Genomic DNA, 18,690 nt, shown 5'->3' with positions numbered 1-18,690 from the left:
TCAGTCCAGGGCACAGGGCTGCAACAGTTAGAATGAGGCACAAAAGGGGAAGGAAGGAGAGACAGTGCAAGTGAAAACTGGATGTACAGACAGCCAGAGGCACCATTTGATGCGGGTCAGAATAACGAGAGGGTAAGGATAAAGATGACGACATTTCTCACTGAAATAAATGAAGTCAGGCAGGCAGAATATATTACTCACTGCTTAGGAAGGGTTCTTGTTCCATCATATCCATTGAAATATTAATAGCAGGAACTTTTTCTGAATATGGGTAATCAAACTGCGAAGGAAATGTGTACAATGCTTAAACACACTGAACTGCAAGCTGGGAAGTACAAAAATAACTCACATTGCTGGTCACTAAAGATTGACGAGGGGCTTAATCTGTCATGTGTAGAAAATGAATTTGAGAGACCAGCAAAGAGCCTTGAATGTAGTAAATTATTCTCCAAATTAATTGCATTATTTTTCTTAAATGAGTGCCAGAGTCTTTCACTGATAGATGCCCAGTGAGGATTTGAATCTGTCAGTTAAACAGCTGTCTTTGTTAGTCACTGCATGAACAGTCTGTCTGATCTGTCTGTGAAGTAATAAGTGCCAGTCCCAAAACCTACTCTTCCCTTAGGGCTTTTAGGATTGTTTTCAAAATGGAACAAGTAACGGCTGAAACATATCATGTTGTTAGTTGCCTCTTTAGTAAGAAATCCCACTGGGCTGAAAATGAGACGATAAAAACCAAAGGCATATCGATTGATTCGCAGAAACCAGTAAGAAGAAGCATGGCACAATTTTGTGGCATCAGCGCAGCTACATGGCACTGAGGATGACATGGAGACTATACATATAACTGATGACATGGGGCAGCATCAGAGGCCAGCTAGATCGAAGTGAAACAAAGAATCCCATGGGCTGCTTTGCAAAGAAAGAGCAGAAACGTGACTCAAAACTGTAAAACATTTCAGAAGACATGTTAAACAAAGTAGCAGAGATGCACAGCATGTAGAAAATAGCATCTATTAACTCATGGCAGCAAATTTCACTAACAGTTGAACACTGCACAGTTTTCACACAATCATTACAATTCATAGTAACTGGGTTTTTGGCACCTGTAATGTGAGGATGTAAACTGGTGTGATACGCCACACTCCACAATATAATCTCTTTGAGAGGGAAAAGATCTCAGACCCAGCAAACATCCTCCATAGAATCCCTGCGGTCCAGCCCATCAAGTCCACACTGACCCTCTGAACTGCATCCCACCCACACCCACCTCCCTGTAACCCTGCATTTTCCCAAGGCTAACCCACCCAGCCTGCACATCCCTGGACACTATGGGGTATTTCAGAATGCCCAATCCATTCTAACCTTATGGTTAGGTCTTTCTTAGGGAAGGTCTTACGAGGAAAGGCTGAGGGACTTGAGGCTGTTTTCGCTAGAGAGAAGAAGGTTAAGGGTCAACTTAATAGAGACATACAAGATGATCAGAGGATTAGACAGGGTGGACAGTGAGAGCCATTTTCCTCGGATGGTTGGCTAGCATGAGGGGACATAGCTTTAAATTGAGGGGTGATAGATATAGGACGGATGTCAGAGGTAGGGTCTTTACTCAGAGTAGGAAGGGCGTGGAATGCCCTGCCTGCAACAGCAGTAGAATCACCAACTTTAAGGGCATTTAAATGGTCATTGGGTAAACATATGGATAATAATGGAATAGTGTAGGTTAGATGGGCTTCAGATTGGTTTCACAGATCGGCGCAACATCGAGGGCTGAAGGGCCTGTACTGCTCTATGTTCTAACCTGCACATCTTTGGACTGTGGGAGGAAACCGAAGCACCAGGAGGAAACCCACGCAGACACGGGGAGAACATGCAAACTCCACGCCGGCAGTCACTGAGAATGGAATCGAACCTGGGTCACTAGCGCTGTGAGGGAACAGTGCTAACCACTGAGCCACCGTGCCACCCTTACTTCCACGTGGCTACACCCTAGGCCAATCTGCTGATGGCTTGGAGACAAAGTCGCAATTTTTGCCTTCCTGTTACCTGTGTGATTGATAACAACCATTTACCAAATGGTCCGGTAACTAGTTTGTCACAGCGAGTGTCTCAGTTTCTTTTCATTCATTCATGGAGTGTCACCCTTGAGGCTGTTACTTGCTGCCCTTCCTCAGTGCCCCTTCAGAGGGTGGTGAGGGGCTCCCTTCTTGGTGCAGTCTGCATTCACCGTATTGCCAGTTTGGGAGAATAGCCCAGCCATTGCTCAAACAAGAGGGAAGGGGAAATGCAGAGGGGGAGTGAACCTGGCTGACGCTTAAATTCTCTCCCTGGTAAATAGAACAAGGAAATGCGTCCACGGTATTCTCCATGGCACTGCTGTCCCCAGGGATTCAGGATCAAACCCCAGGAAAACCCGGAGGAAAGGTCAACGGGGCTTTCAGACTAAAAACTACTTGTGTTTTCTTTTCTTAAATCCCTACTTGTTGCGAGGGTATCAGAGCTGAGGGAAAATGGCCTGGTTGACTGACAACGAAAACCGACTAGCCTGGGAAACAAAGAAAATTTGCTTTTCAATGGGTCGTGGGAAAGAGAGGTGGGATGGATATTTGAAGTGACCAATGGCAGGGCTATGTGGGCAGGTTGGTTAGTAGCCATGTGACGTAAGATGCGTTTGGTCAGGATAAGCCACAGTGCAGAACGGGGGCCATTGTAGAATTTCACAGTTCAAAGGTGAAACCATTCATATTTCAAAAGGTCACGATGACTATGCACTTGTCCTGACTTCTACATCATTAGGACAAGCTTCAAGTGTTTGTGCCTTATTAATGCTCCCCCCATAGCTCAGGAAGGAACATGAAGCAGGCACTGTACGCACTAGTCAGAGGATTATATTTGCCTCACTCTGTTCCTGAAACAGGATGTGTTTACTAACTCTGATGAAAGGTCATTGACCTGAAGCATTAACTCTGTTTCTCTTGTTTTCCTATTCATTTTGTGGGATGTGGGCGTCGTTGGCTGGGCCCAGTATTTATTGACCATCCCTAGTTGCCCTGGAGAAGGTGGTAGTGAGCTGCCTTCTTGAACAGCTGCAGCCCTCCTGTGGACACTGGCTAACCTGTTGAGTATTTCCATCATTTTCTGTTTTAATCTCAGATGCCCAGCATCTGTAGTCTATTGTTTCGTATTTGTGAGTTTGCTTTTATAGCATTTTAGAACAAATTCCGTTTAGCACTGCATACCACAAATACCAAATCTTCCATTCCCCTTGTAGCCATACAACAAAGGACACCCGGCAGTGGGCTCCTGGTCCATAGCCAAAAAATTCCAAATCAAAGACAAGTTTCCTGATGGAATCTCAGCTGCTGCTAATCGAGAGCCCAGATTGAGACGTGCATATCACAGGGACGCTTAGACTTTCATTCCTAAACAAGCAGCGCACCTCACATTTAAAAACTCTTCACCAAGTCACTGCATTATTGCCGCTGGAGTAACATATGCTCTTGATGTAATTATTGGGGAGGGGCTGGCCCAAACAAGGGGACAAAACCCTAACATAAAAACCAGGCCATTCAGGGTGATGTCAGGCAACACAAATTGTTTTGTACAAGGGGGAAATGGAAATCTGGAACTTGCTCACTAGGTGCTCCCTCCCTCCACCGTCGGCACTGGGGAGCAGTTGAGCGAGCTGGAAAAACATTTGATAAATTTTTATTGAGTGAGGTGGTCAAGTCTCATGGATGGGTAGATGGAATTAAGATGCAGATCAATTAGAAACTAACTAAACAGTAGAACAGGCATGAAGGGCTGAATGGCCTCCTCTGAATACTACCATCCTCAGATTCTGGAACAAAGTTGCTTTAGTTCTATGCTGGGCTGAAGGAGAAAAAAACACAAATTCCAACTTTCATCCTTCTGCCAGCTCATTACCTGAAATTGCTTAAAGGAAACTAGAATCAACATCACCATAAAAAACAGTAACAAACTACATTTATAGTCACAGGTCTGGCAGCATTAGTGGAGTAAAGATGTTTCAGCTCAAGTATGACTCTTCCCCAGGACTGAAGGAAGGTCGATGTGTGATACAAACTGGGGGCCGCTGCAAATTCTCAGAGCTCTGGCAGCATCTCTGGTAAAGAGTGAGCTGTAATTGAAGGTGGGGGCAGGGGGGAGGGGAACAAAGACCTAGAGGCAGGGTCTGCGATGGCATACAGAGCAGGAAAGCTTCAATGTCACTGAACAGAAGGCAGAGGAAGTAGTAACGGCACAGCAGGTACGCTACCTCATAGCCGAAACCCATGGGAGACTGTGGCTATGCCAGTGTTGTGGTCTTTCTGGAGTTTGGATTGGACTGTTCCGGTCAAGCCAGGCTGGGTGCGGTCAGGGGTCACATGGAGAGTTGGGAGAGCAATGTATAAAGCAGTAGCCTGTCACTACACCAATGCACTGTCTAATGGAAATGTTCAACCTAATCATTTCTTGTTAAATTTTAGTCAACTAACATTGATTAGATGAGATTCAATCAAATTGAAAGGTTAGAAAAGGGTCCCGTTCTCAGACACTGTTAGTACTTGGGAAGTCAGATGTGATGTAGCTTCCTCTTGTGAAGAAACAAAGCATTGAATTAGAGTGAGAGCTAAGACTGAATAATTCCCTTTCATTCCCCCCCATCTTTCAGTAACATAAGTCTGACCACATTTCTACCTTGCTTCAGTTCATACAGACTGAAAACATTAACTCTGTTTCTGTCCCCAGAGATGCTGCCAGACCTGCTGAGTTTCTCCAGCACCGATTGTTTTTATTTCAGACTTCCCGAATCTGCAGTATTTTGCTTTTATACATTTATAAGTTGCCTTTAGTGTACAGAAACATCACAGACAGTGTGAGTAACAAGCTGCAGATCAGTCAATCATCATTATGCTGAATCCATTTGGAGACTGGTTGCTGGTTTTTAAAAGCGAATTGTGCTGAATTACTAGATTTCCCATGTGACTTTGGCGGTGAAGGATAAATGAGGCGATATTCCAGCAGTAACCTGGGGAATCGGCAAAAGGGGCAGATGAGGAGACTGTTTTATTTTCCACAGGAAGCTGTTGAGATCTGGAATATGTTATCTGCAAGGGTGGTGGAAGGAGATTCAGAAACAACTTTCACACAGAAACTGCTTAGTACTGAAAACAAAATTGCAGTGTTACAGAGAAGGTGTAGGTAATGGGGACAAATTAGACAGCTCTTTTAAAAGGCCAGCGCAGGTCCGATGGGTGGAATGGCCTCTTCCTGAGCTGCACATTCCAACCATCCAGGATAATGTAGGATGATTGCTGCATTCCTGCTTTAAACACTTAACTGAACATTTCAATCAGATTTAGACAATGAGAAACAGATTAACATCCAGTTATAGGCTATCTGAACATGGTTTAAGCTCCCCTCCTGAGGGACTTCAATAAGTAGCAGCATGCTGCTAAAATATCACTTACATCTTCGTTATCGCTATCCATACTCTGCTTCTTTTTCTTCTTCTTGTCATCCTCCTTCTTTTTCTTGTCTTTCTCTGGAATTACATCATCCAGGAAACTGAGGTCGTGCTGGGAGAAGATATAGTCCATAGCTTTTCGAACAGCAACAAGTGCGAGGATCTGTGAAGAGAATCCAGGGAAACAATCTCAAACCCCAAGGCATTACCCGAAGCTGCAGGCTGCAATGGGAATTCCCTAAAAATCTCACTCTCGGGCTCAGTCCAGTTTCAAGTCTGCAAACTCCTGAATGATAAGATTCTGGCCCTCAAAGACACACATAATCACAGCGATGGCAACAGAAAACTTGCAGTAATATAACACCTTCAGTGTGACGTCATGTCCCAGGCAATTCATGGTGGGGGACTGTCAAACAAAATTTGATGCCTAGCCTTTTAAGAGGCCTATTAGGCCAAGTGACCAACAGAGGCAGATTTAAGCAGCATTTTAAATGAGCAGAGGGAAGTGGAGAGGTTTGGGGAGGGAACTCCAGAGCTTGTGATCAAAGCAGCTAAAGGGACAGCTTTCATTTGTGTAATAGTTATAAGTGAAGGGGATGCTAAGTAGAGAGCACAGCTCTACCATGCTGTGCTAACAGAGCTCTTCCTTGAGAATTTTCCTAGCCTGGTTGATGTTCTGTACCTATAAAGCTGAAAAAAAATTAACACATTCCATTTCTCTTAAGAGACTTCAGGCCCTTCAAATCCAACAATCTGCTCTAAAAACTCCTCACATGCTTTTGGCAGCTGTGACAAGTTCCACCATCACAGTTGAGTTAGCTCACCACATTCTAAATGGAAAAGTCAATCCACCTTAGCTCCTAATACAAATGAAGTGATCTATTATAAAGTTTCAGTATCCACATCTGTAACTTTGCTGAAGGAAGGTTGTGTAGAGTACTTGTGAATTGGAAGGCAGGAAGTTAGAATTTGTTTGTACAAATGATAGGGGGAGAAGAACGCATAGTCCCTTTAAGAGTTGATGTGCATTTCTAAGTTTGGAGATTTAAATGGGAATGTGTCTGTAAGCAGCTGAAGATGTACAGACAGTTCCGAAATGGAAACACGTCTCAGTTGTCACTGTGAATGGAAAGCTTAGGTTTGTTTTCATGTTTTGGTATCTAGCTTGAAGATCAGACAATTAATTTAAACCAAGCACTTAGAGATTGGAAACCAATTTAATCAAAACCTGATGGTTTTGCCAACCTTGGACCAATGCTATTGTAAGGAAGTTGATGTGTTATACAAGGCATATGAGAAGAGGGCTTTTGAAAATCAGGGCCAAGCAAACCTCCATCTGTGGAATAAATATCTAGCTACCACAGAAACCTTGAAGCTCTCGGAGAAAGCACCATCTTTCCACAAAAGGTACCACGGCAATTGTAGATAAAAGGCTTTATCAGAAGAATTCACAGAGAAAACATCCCTGACAGTAGGGTGATTGGAAAAAAGACGTTTATGACTAGAGAGACAGTGAGAAAAGCAGAAAATTCCAAAAGACACACCCATCATGGACTTTGAGAGTCTAAGTTTTAATTTATTATTACTATTACTTGGGTTTTTATAAGTGGGACTTGTTTATTGGAACAGCATACCAGCAGAATTTTGTTCAGTTAGAGAATAGTTAGTAATTAAGGGGGAATTGTTCGATTTGTTAGTAGTTCTGTTAATTTGTTCACTGTTAAGGTGCAATAAATCAATTGTTACTTGTTGCTTATGAAGTGAGTATCATTTCATTTGGTGAGGCGATGCAAGCTTCTCTGGCTGTTTCGGGTTTAATTAATAGAAGGGGACCCCTACTCCTGCCATAACAGATTAGGGCTTGTGTTTCAATTTTAATTATCAGTGGGGTTCAACTTTCTCTTTCCAACACTAATCAGTTCTTCCCTGGACCATACCCAAGTTTTGTTAACATCTGTCCCTTAATTCTTGAGGTATATTGCTTACAAACAAACAGATTTGGAGTAAGAACAGGGGGAAAAAATGTTATCTTTGCCTACATTTTAGCAGCAGAGATAATCAAGAAAACCCAAGAGGCTAGAATTATAGGGATGTTGAGGCCCTCAAAGGTTTTAGGGATGGGGAAGGTCATAGTGGAATGGAGTCTGGTGGGGGCGGGGGGTGCGTGGAAGGCTACTGAAAAATTTGCAACGGAGATGAGCATCTTAAAATTGAAGTGTTACAGAACTGGGAACCAACAGAGCTCAGCAAGCAGAGAGGGGTGTGAGGTTTAAGAGTGATATTCCTGGTTCAGGCCATTTCAACAGAATGTCGATCATTCCACACTCCCACCGGTCTCTGGGTAACAAATCTTCACCCTAATCTCTTATGGGGTAACTGCCTAATATTCATGATCCTTCTTTGTTTCACAAGGGGCATAGAAAAGGTGAAAAGCAAGGGTCATTTTCCCCAGGGCGGGGCATTTTTTTAAGGTGAGAGGACAAAGTTTTTATAAGGACACAAGGGAAATCTTTTTTCCACAGACAGCTGGTGAAAATATCTCTACATGTTTTTGCTTTTCTATCAAACCTCATGTTAGCGAGTTTTGAGAAGATTTGTAGCTCAGGTTGAAGTTCTGGATGTGAGTTTGCTCGCTGAGCTGGAAGGTTCATTTTCAGACGTTTTGTCACCATTCCAGGTAACATCATCAGTGAGCCTCCAACGAAGCGCTGGTGTTATGTCCCGCTTTCTATTTATCTGGTTAGGTTTCCTTGGGTTGCTGATGTCATTTCCTGCATTGGTGATGTCATTTCCTGTTCTTTTTCTCAGGGGATGGTAGATTGGCTTCAGATCAATGTGTTTGTTGATGGAGTTCCGGTTGGAATGCCATGCTTCTAGGAATTCTCGTGCGTGTCTCTGTTTGGCTTATCCTAGGATGGATGTGTTGTCCCAATCAAAGTGGACTCCTTCCTCATCTGTATGTAAGGATACGAGTGATAGTGGGTCATGTCGTTTTGTGGCTAGTTGATGTTCATGTATCCTGGTGGCTAGTTTTCTGCCAGTTTGTCCAATGTAGTGTTTGTCACAGTTCTTGCAAGGTATTTTGATTGGGTCAACACATCCATCCTAGGACAAGCCAAAGTAATCTACAAAATACCTTGCAAGAACTGTGACAAACACTACATTGGACAAACTGGCAGAAAGCTAGCCACCAGGATACATGAACATCAACTAGCCACAAAACGACATGACCCACTATCACTCGTATCCTTACATACAGATGAGGAAGGACACCACTTTGATTGGGACAACACATCCATCCTAGGATAAGCCAAACAGAGACACGCACGAGAATTCCTAGAAGCATGGCATTCCAACTGGAACTCCATCAACAAACACGTTGATCTGGAGCCAATCTACCATCCCCTGAGAAAAAGAACAGGAAATGACATCACCAACCCAAGGAAACCTAACCAGATAAATAGAAAGCGGGACATAACACCAGCGCTTCGTCGGAGGCTCACTGATGATGTTACCTAGAATGGTGACAAAACGTCTGAAAACGAACCTTCCAGCTCAGCGAGCAAACTCACATCCAAACCTCATGTTAGCTTTAATGACCTCTATCATGTCACCCCTCAATCTTCTTGCAGCGCCCTATGTTTAAAGAAATTCTTTGCTAACAATTATCTCCATCCATGTTAGAGGAAAGATGTCCAAACACCAGACCTTGACCTATACAAAGTTGTAAGATTTATTTTAATATCTTTTCTTTTCCTTTGACAATATTTTGATTGACTCAAATTGCCAACTTTAAAATCCCCAATGAGTTTCTTGGTCTCTTTACTAAGTGAGCTTTTTACGTTTTGCAAAAACAGTTCAATCTCCTGTTTGTTTTAGTGGTAACCCTTTTTCCCATAACCTAATGACGCCATTAAATAAATCTTTATTCAACAAGAATAACAGCCAAGTGCAGTTGATTCAGATGGATTGATTCTCTGAGAGGGGTTTTGGGCACATTTTCTTCGGAGGCAAGAAGATGAATCAGAATTGGAAGATGTTCCCTACTGCCACTTTATTGCTGCTCCTCCTGAGGCAGCTTTTCAGCTTTAGTAATGATGGAGAGAAGTATTTGAGATGACTTCTTCCTCTGTCACATTCTTCTGGGTGTTTAAGATGATGTTTTTGTGTCTACTCTTTAGTTTTTAAATTTTTAAAAAATTTAACTTTTTTTTTAATGAACCTGTTCAGAGGTGTTATGAAACACCTTATGGAGCAGGTGGGCCTTGAACCCAAACAGTCTGGCTCGAAGATAGGGATCTACAAGAGCCCTACACACTCTTTCTTTTCTCTGTGTTCTGTTGTATGCAACTGAACGGCTTTTTTCTACCACCAAATCACTGCTAAACCATGGCAACAGGGTCATAGAGTCATACAGCACAGAAACAGACCCTTCGGTCCAACCAGTCCATTCTGACAACAATCCCAAATTAAACTAGTCCCACCTGCCTACTCCTGGCCCATATCTCTCCAAACCTTTCCTATTCATGAACTTATCCAAAGGTCTTTTAAATATTGTAACGGTACCTACATCCACCACTTCCTCTGGCAGGTCATCCCACATATAAGCCACTATCTGTGTAAAAATATTTTCCCTCATGCCCTTATAAAAACTTTCTCCTCTCACCGTAAAAATAAGGCCCCACCCTGGGGAAAATGACCCTTGCTTTTCACCTTATCTATGCCCCTCGTGATTTTATAAACCTCTATAAGGTCTTTCCTCAGCCTCCTATGCTCCAGTGAAAGAAGTCCCAGCCTATCCAGTCTATTTTTATATTTCAAACCCTCCCCTCCTGGCAACATCCTGGTAAATCTTTTCTGAACCCTCTCCAATTTAATAATATCCTTCCTATAACAGGATGGCCATAAATACACACAGTATTCCAGAAGAGGCCTCACTAATGTCCTGTACAACCTCAACATGATGTCCCAACTCCTATACTCAAAGGTCTGAGCGGTGAAGGCTAAATGTCTTCTCTACCTGTGAAGGAAATTTCAAAGAATTATGTAGTGTTCACCTATTATCTGCCTCCACTAAATCACCCATGTTTCCAATTAACCAGAGGATGTTCAGGCCCTGACAGGGGCAATGCAGCCCAGAATGTAGCTCGCTTGATCTAAGTGCATGCTTCTGGACGAAGTGGGGCTTGAAGCTGGGGCTCTTGGTCCAGGGATAGGTCTACTCCGTGTGCTCATGACTATAAGGAGGTGCGAATTGGTCTGGTGCAGAATGGAGACAACAGTGTGGGTCCAATATCTGACCTCCCTTCTCACCCGACCATGTCTGTAGAGTGATGGCTCTCAAGTTACATTGCCCCTTGTCTGTCGAACAGAGAGAAATGCTAATGGAGCCTTGTGGGATTTGGAAAATCAATATTTACCTCCACTAAGGGCAGGCTGTGTAAAATCCAAATCCATATGGATTATATGAACCATGTGGGCTCCTGGTTTGTCCTCCAGGAGCTCACAGTACAAACATTCATACCTCTGCCCTGGCCCAGGGCGGAAAAGGAGGGATTGAAGGGGAGGGATAGTGAAGGAGGTAGAGAGCGAAAGCAGAGAGCAATGAAGATCTGAGGTTGGGACGTTGAGTTCAGAGGGATAGAGGAGGTGAGGATGGAGGAAGGGACAGGGAGTAAGGAGAAAGGGAGGGAGGGAACATGGGACATCTTACCATGACTGGGAAAATGATGGCTGCCACAGTTGATTTGAGGATCCAGAGCAGAGCGAGACAGAGCACCTGGATGAAGGTGAAGAGGTGAATTCTGCGCAGGGGCACATGGCGTAGATAAATGAAGTCTGGCTGGTGTTTGGTTGGCATCAGTACCAACTTCAATCGGTCCATGAACTGAGGCAAAAAAAAAAGAGTCAGCCCTTAAAGCCAGGTAACTCAGCTTTTCAACAAACTTGCAATGTCGCAGAAACTGGCCAAACTGTGGGCAATCACGCAGAATAAAGACCTGCCCGTTCACATGTAACCGTTGCTCTGTGACAGACGCAATGCTGCAAGGGAAGTGGTGGACCAGGGTTTCAGAGACCCTGGCTAATTCTCCCTAGGCATCAATTTGAATCCCATGGCAGACGGTGAAATTTGAATTCAAAATTAAAAAGCTAGCTTCATCACAACCAAATAACAACTGACGTAAAAACACATCTGGTTCACTAACACCACGGAAAGCAGCTGACGCCAAAACAATGAGTGTTCTCAAGGAGTTAGATACAGTTCCTGGGCAAAAGGGATTGAAGGGGAATGGGGGAGAAAGCAGGAAGAGGGGGCTGAGCTGGGTGATCAGATTGAATGGGGAAGCAGGCTCAAATAGCCAAATAGCTTATTCCTACTCCTTTTCTCCATGCCCTTCAGGGAGGGAAACTGCCTTCCTTATCTGGTCTGCCCTACATCGGACTCTAGACCCACAGCAATGTGGGGGTTGTCTCTCAACTGTCCTCTGGGCAACTAGAGATGGAAACAAAGCCTGATCTTGCCAGTGATACCCACATCTCATGCAAGAACCAACATAACGCAGCACTGACTGAGCCTGCAATCTTTACCCTGACTCCAATCATTCAACTCAGCATCTTACGGTGTCCAAACTGGCCTCATCAGCATGACCCACAGCCCAGAGAGCACAAACACTGAGGCATGTAGCTGGATGGAGCCCCAGGTCAGTGCTCCAGCTCCAGCTCCAGCTGAAGGTCACTACCTCTGAAAGCCTTGCTTTGGCCCCAGGAAGTACGGAGGAAGGAACTGCACCCAAAACTGGACAAGTTCTCTCAATCTTCAATCAAAAAATAAGGGCATTTATATATTTGTTCTGCTAAAGGGCAGGTCGTTTGTGGGAAATTTCAAATAATTTAAATCCACAATGAAAATAAGTGTTCTGCTTGTTTCATAGTTACTCACTGCTCAGTTGTACTCCCAGATTGAAACTCCAGACCATCCAATACATTCTTAAAGCTGGTACCATTAGACTGGGGGCTAGAATGGGGTGGATTAGAGGGTAATGGAGCAGGGAGTTAACTACATACCACTCTGACCACCAGAGAGGAATTATTTTTTATTCGTTCACAGGATGAGGCCCTTGGTGGCCAGGCTAGGCATTTATTGCTCCTTGCCAACCACATTGCTGTGGGTCTGGAAATGGCAGTTACTTGACCAAAAGGACATTGGTGAACCAGATAGGCTTTTCCAACAATCGACAACGGATTCATGGTCATCATTTGAATCTCAATGCCAGATTGTTACTGAATTCAAATTCCACCATTTGCCATGCCCTCCGACAGTGCCCGCTCCCTCAGCACTGACCCTCCGACAGTGCGGCGCTCCCTCAGCACTGACCCTCCGACAGTGCGGCGCTCCCTCAGCACTGACCCTGTGACACTGCGGCGCTCCCTCAGCACTGACCCTCCGACAGTGCCCAATCCCTCAGCACTGACCCTCCGACAGTGCGGTGCTCCCTCAGCACTGACTCTCTGACAGTGCGGCGCTCCCTCAGCACTGACCCTCCGACAGTGCGGCGCTCCCTCAGCACTGACCCTGTGACAGTGCAGCACTCCCTCAGCACTGACCCTGTGACAGTGCCCACTCCCTCAGCACTGACCCTGTGACAGTGCCCGCTCCCTCAGCACTGACCCTGTGACAGTGCCCGCTCCCTCAGCACTGACCCTCCGACAGTGCCCACTCCCTCGGCACTGACCCTCTGACAGTGCCCGCTCCCTCAGCACTGACCCTCCGACAGTGCCCACTCCCTCAGCACTGACCCTCCGACAGTGCCCACTCCCTCAGCACTGACCCTCCGACAGTGCGGCGCTCCCTCAGCACTGACCCTGTGACACTGCGGCGCTCCCTCAGCACTGACCCTCCGACAGTGCGGCACTCCCTCAGCACGGACCCTGTGACAGTGCCCGCTCCCTCAGCACTGACCCTCCGACAGTGCGGCGCTCCCTCAGCACTGACTCTCTGACAGTGCGGCGCTCCCTCAGCACTGACCCTCCGACAGTGCGGCGCTCCCTCAGCACTGACCCTGTGACAGTGCAGCACTCCCTCAGCACTGACTCTCTGACAGTGCGGCACTCCCTCAGCACTGACACTCTGACAGTGCCCGCTCCCTCAGCACTGACCCTCCGACAGTGCGGCGCTCCCTCAGCACTGGCCCTCTGACAGTGCCCGCTCCCTCAGCACTGACCCTCCGACAGTGCGGCGCTCCCTCAGCACTGACTCTCTGACAGTGCGGCACTCCCTCAGCACTGACCCTCCGACAGTGCCCGCTCCCTCAGCACTGACCCTCCGACAGTGCGGCGCTCCCTCAGCACTGACCCTGTGACAGTGCCCGCTCCCTCAGCACTGACCCTGTGACAGTGCCCACTCCCTCAGCACTGACCCTGTGACAGTGCCCGCCCCCTCAGTACTGACCCTCCGACAGTGCGGCGCTCCCTCAGCACTGACCCTCCAACAGTGCCCACTCCCTCAGCACTGACCCTGTGACAGTGCCCACTCCCTCAGCACTGACGCTGTGACAGTGCCCGCCCCCTCAGTACTGACCCTCTGACAGTGCTGTGCTCCCTCAGCACTGAACCTCCGACAGTGCGGCACTCCCTCAGCACTGACCCTCCGACAGTGCCCGCTCCCTCAGCACTGACCCTCCGACAGTGCGGCGCTCCCTCAGCACTGACCCTGTGACAGTGCCCGCTCCCTCAGCACTGACCCTGTGACAGTGCCCACTCCCTCAGCACTGACCCTGTGACAGTGCCCGCTCCCTCAGCACTGACCCTGTGACAGTGCCCACTCCCTCAGCACTGACCCTCCGGTAGTGCCCGCTCCCTCAGCACTGACCCTCCGACAGTGCCCGCTCCCTCAGCACTGACCCTCCGACAGTGCCCACTCCCTCAGCACTGACACTCCGACAGTGCCCACTCCCTCGGCACTGACCCTCCGACAGTGCCCACTCCCTCAGCACTGACCCTGTGACAGTGCCCGCTCCCTCAGCGCTGACCCTGTGACAGTGCCCGCTCCCTCAGCACTGACCCTCCGACAGTGCCCACTCCCTCAGCACTGACCCTCCGACAGTGCCCACTCCCTCAGCACTGACCCTCCGACAGTGCCCGCTCCCTCAGCACTGACCCTCCGACAGTGCCCGCTCCCTCAGCACTGACCCTCTGACTGTGCCCGCTCCCTCAGCACTGACCCTCCGACAGTGCCCACTCCCTCAGCACTGACCCTCCGACAGTGCCCACTCCCTCGGCACTGACCCTCCGACAGTGCCCGCTCCCTCAGCACTGACCCTCCGACAGTGCCCACTCCCTCGGCACTGACCCTCTGACAGTGCCCGCTCCCTCAGCACTGACCCTCCGACAGTGCCCACTCCCTCAGCACTGACCCTCCGACAGTGCCCACTCCCTCAGCACTGACCCTCTGACAGTGCCCGCTCCCTCAGCACTGACCCTCCGACAGTGCCCCCACCCTCAGCACTGACCCTCCGACAGTGCCCGCTCCCTCAGCACTGACCCTGTGACAGTGCCCGCTCCCTCAGCACTGACCCTCCGGTAGTGCCCGCTCCCTCAGCACTGACCCTCCGACAGTGCCCGCTCCCTCAGCACTGACCCTCCGACAGTGCCCACTCCCTCAGCACTGACCCTGTGACAGTGCCCGCTCCCTCAGCGCTGACCCTCCGACAGTGCCCACTCCCTCAGCACTGACCCTGTGACAGTGCCCGCTCCCTCAGCGCTGACCCTGTGACAGTGCCCGCTCCCTCAGCACTGACCCTCCGACAGTGCCCACTCCCTCAGCACTGACCCTCCGACAGTGCCCACTCCCTCGGCACTGACCCTCCGACAGTGCCCGCTCCCTCAGCACTGAACCTCCGACAGTGCCCACTCCCTCAGCACTGACCCTCTGACAGTCCGGCGCTCCCTCAGCACTGACCCTCCGACAGTGCCCGCTCCCTCAGCACTGACCCTCCGACAGTGCCCGCTCCCTCAGCACTGACCCTCCGACAGTGCCCACTCCCTCGGCACTGACCCTCCGACAGTGCCCACTCCCTCAGCACTGACCCTGTGACAGTGCCCGCTCCCTCAGCGCTGACCATGTGACAGTGCCCGCTCCCTCAGCACTGACCCTCCGACAGTGCCCACTCCCTCAGCACTGACCCTCCGACAGTGCCCACTCCCTCTGCACTGACCCTCCGACAGTGCCCGCTCCCTCAGCACTGACCCTCCGACAGTGCCCACTCCCTCAGCACTGACCCTCTGACTGTGCCCGCTCCCTCAGCACTGACCCTCCGACAGTGCCCACTCCCTCGGCACTGACCCTCTGACAGTGCCCGCTCCCTCAGCACTGACCGTCCGACAGTGCCCACTCCCTCAGCACTGACCCTCCGACAGTGCCCACTCCCTCAGCACTGACCCTCTGACAGTGCCCCCTCCCTCAGCACTGACCCTCCGACAGTGCCCGCTCCCTCAGCACTGACCCTGTGACAGTGCCCGCTCCCTCAGCACTGACCCTCCGGTAGTGCCCGCTCCCTCAGCACTGACCCTCCGACAGTGCCCGCTCCCTCAGCACTGACCCTCCGACAGTGCCCACTCCCTCAGCACTGACCCTCCGACAGTGCCCACTCCCTCGGCACTGACCCTCCGACAGTGCCCACTCCCTCAGCACTGACCCTGTGACAGTGCCCGCTCCCTCAGCGCTGACCCTGTGACAGTGCCCGCTTCCTGAGCACTGACCCTCCGACAGTGCCCACTCCCTCAGCACTGACCCTCCGACAGTGCCCACTCCCTCGGCACTGACCCTCCGACAGTGCCCGCTCCCTCAGCACTGACCCTCCGACAGTGCCCACTCCCTCAGCACTGACCCTCTGACAGTCCGGCGCTCCCTCTGCACTGACCCTCCGACAGTGCCCACTCCCTCAGCACTGACCCTCCGACAGTGCTCACTCCCTCGGCACTGACCCTCCGACAGTGCCCGCTCCCTCAGCACTGACCCTCCGACAGTGCCCACTCCCTCGGCACTGACCCTCTGACACTGCCCGCTCCCTCAGCACTGACCCTCCGACAGTGCCCACTCCCTCAGCACTGACCCTCCGACAGTGCCCACTCCCTCAGCACTGACCCTCTGACAGTGCCCGCTCCCTCAGCACTGACCCTCCGACAGTGCCCCCTCCCTCAGCACTGACCCTCCGACAGTGCCCGCTCCCTCAGCACTGACCCTGTGACAGTGCCCGCTCCCTCAGCACTGACCCTGTGACAGTGCCCGCTCCCTCAGCGCTGACCCTGTGACAGTGCCCACTCCCTCAGCACTGACCCTGTGACAGTGCCCGCTCCCTCAGCGCTGACCCTCTGACAGTGCCCGCTCCCTCAGCACTGACCCTCTGACAGTGCGGCGCTCCCTCAGCACTGACCCTGTGCCAGTGAGGTGCTCCCTCAGCACTGACCCTCCGACAGTGCGGCGCTCCCTCAGCACTGACCCTCCGACAGTGCGGCGCTCCCTCAGCACTGACCCTGTGACAGTGCCCGCTCCCTCAGCGCTGACCCTCCGACAGTGCGGCACTCCCTCAGCACTGATCCTCCGACAGTGCCCGCTCCCTCAGCACTGACCCTCTGACAGTGCGGCACTCCCTCAGCACTGACCCTGTGACAGTGCCCCCTCCCTCAGCACTGACCCTCCGACAGTGCCCACTCCCTCAGCACTGACCCTCCGACAGTGCCCACTCCCTCAGCACTGACCCTGTGACAGTGCCCACTCCCTCGGCACTGACCCTCCGACAGTGCCCACTCCCTCAGCACTGACCCTGTGACAGTGCCCGCTCCCTCAGCACTGACCCTCCGACAGTGCCCGCTCCCTCAGCACTGACCCTGTGACAGTGCCCGCTCCCTCAGCACTGACCCTCCGACAGTGCCCACTCCCTCAGCACTGACCCTCCGACAGTGCCCACTCCCTCGGCACTGACCCTCCGACAGTGCCCGCTCCCTCTGCACTGACCCTGTGACAGTGCCCGCTCCCTCAGCGCTGACCCTGTGACAGTGCCCGCTCCCTCAGCACTGACCCTCCGACAGTGCCCACTCCCTCAGCACTGACCCTCCGACAGTGCCCACTCCCTCGGCACTGACCCTCCGACAGTGCCCGCTCCCTCAGCACTGACCCTCCGACAGTGCCCACTCCCTCAGCACTGACCCTCTGACAGTCCGGCGCTCCCTCAGCACTGACCCTGTGACAGTGCCCGCTCCCTCAGCACTGACCCTCCGACAGTGCCCGCTCCCTCAGCACTGACCCTCCGACAGTGCCCACTCCCTCAGCACTGACCCTCCGACAGTGCCCACTCCCTCGGCACTGACCCTCCGACAGTGCCCACTCCCTCAGCACTGACCCTGTGACAGTGCCCGCTCCCTCAGCGCTGACCCTGTGACAGTGCCCGCTCCCTCAGCACTGACCCTTCGACAGTGCCCACTCCCTCAGCACTGACCCTCCGACAGTGCCCACTCCCTCGGCACTGACCCTCTGACAGTGCCCGCTCCCTCAGCACTGACCCTCCGACAGTGCCCACTCCCTCGGCACTGACCCTCCGACAGTGCCCACTCCCTCAGCACTGACCCTCTGACAGTGCCCGCTCCCTCAGCACTGACCCTCCGACAGTGCCCCCTCCCTCAGCACTGACCCTCCGACAGTGCCCGCTCCCTCAGCACTGACCCTGTGACAGTGCCCGCTCCCTCAGCACTGACCCTCCGGTAGTGCCCGCTCCCTCAGCACTGACCCTCCGACAGTGCCCGTTCCCTCAGCACTGACCCTCCGACAGTGCCCACTCCCTCAGCACTGACCCTCCGACAGTGCCCACTCCCTCGGCACTGACCCTCCGACAGTGCCCACTCCCTCAGCACTGACCCTGTGACAGTGCCCGCTCCCTCAGCGCTGACCCTGTGACAGTGCCCGCTCCCTGAGCACTGACCCTCCGACAGTGCCCACTCCCTCAGCACTGACCCTCCGACAGTGCCCACTCCCTCGGCACTGACCCTCCGACAGTGCCCGCTCCCTCAGCACTGACCCTCCGACAGTGCCCCCTCCCTCAGCACTGACCCTCCGACAGTGCCCGCTCCCTCAGCACTGACCCTCCGACAGTGCCCACTCCCTCAGCACTGACCCTCCGACAGTGCCCACTCCCTCGGCACTGACCCTCCGACAGTGCCCACTCCCTCAG

The 18,690-nt window shown here is 51.0% G+C and overlaps 1 protein-coding gene across 3 annotated transcripts in view; it reads right to left on the bottom strand.

The window, feature by feature from the left end:
* The window catches only part of LOC125450951 (electrogenic sodium bicarbonate cotransporter 1-like), a 223,375-nt gene that overhangs the window by 7,716 nt on the left and 196,969 nt on the right, over positions 1–18,690 (bottom strand). For all 3 annotated transcript variants that reach the window (XM_059648092.1, XM_059648140.1, XM_059648179.1), the window contains 3 exons: positions 11,181–11,354; positions 5,472–5,630; positions 202–280 (listed from right to left, as the gene is read on the bottom strand). In XM_059648092.1, coding sequence (XP_059504075.1) covers positions 202–280; positions 5,472–5,630; positions 11,181–11,354 — 412 coding nt within the window. The remainder of the gene's footprint in view (positions 1–201; positions 281–5,471; positions 5,631–11,180; positions 11,355–18,690) is intronic.

Source organism: Stegostoma tigrinum, chromosome 1, assembly GCF_030684315.1.
Source record: "Stegostoma tigrinum isolate sSteTig4 chromosome 1, sSteTig4.hap1, whole genome shotgun sequence".
NCBI classification, from domain to species: Eukaryota; Metazoa; Chordata; class Chondrichthyes; order Orectolobiformes; family Stegostomatidae; genus Stegostoma; species Stegostoma tigrinum.
Note: the sequence above shows the minus strand (reverse complement) of the source record. Positions and strands in the feature narration are given on the sequence as shown.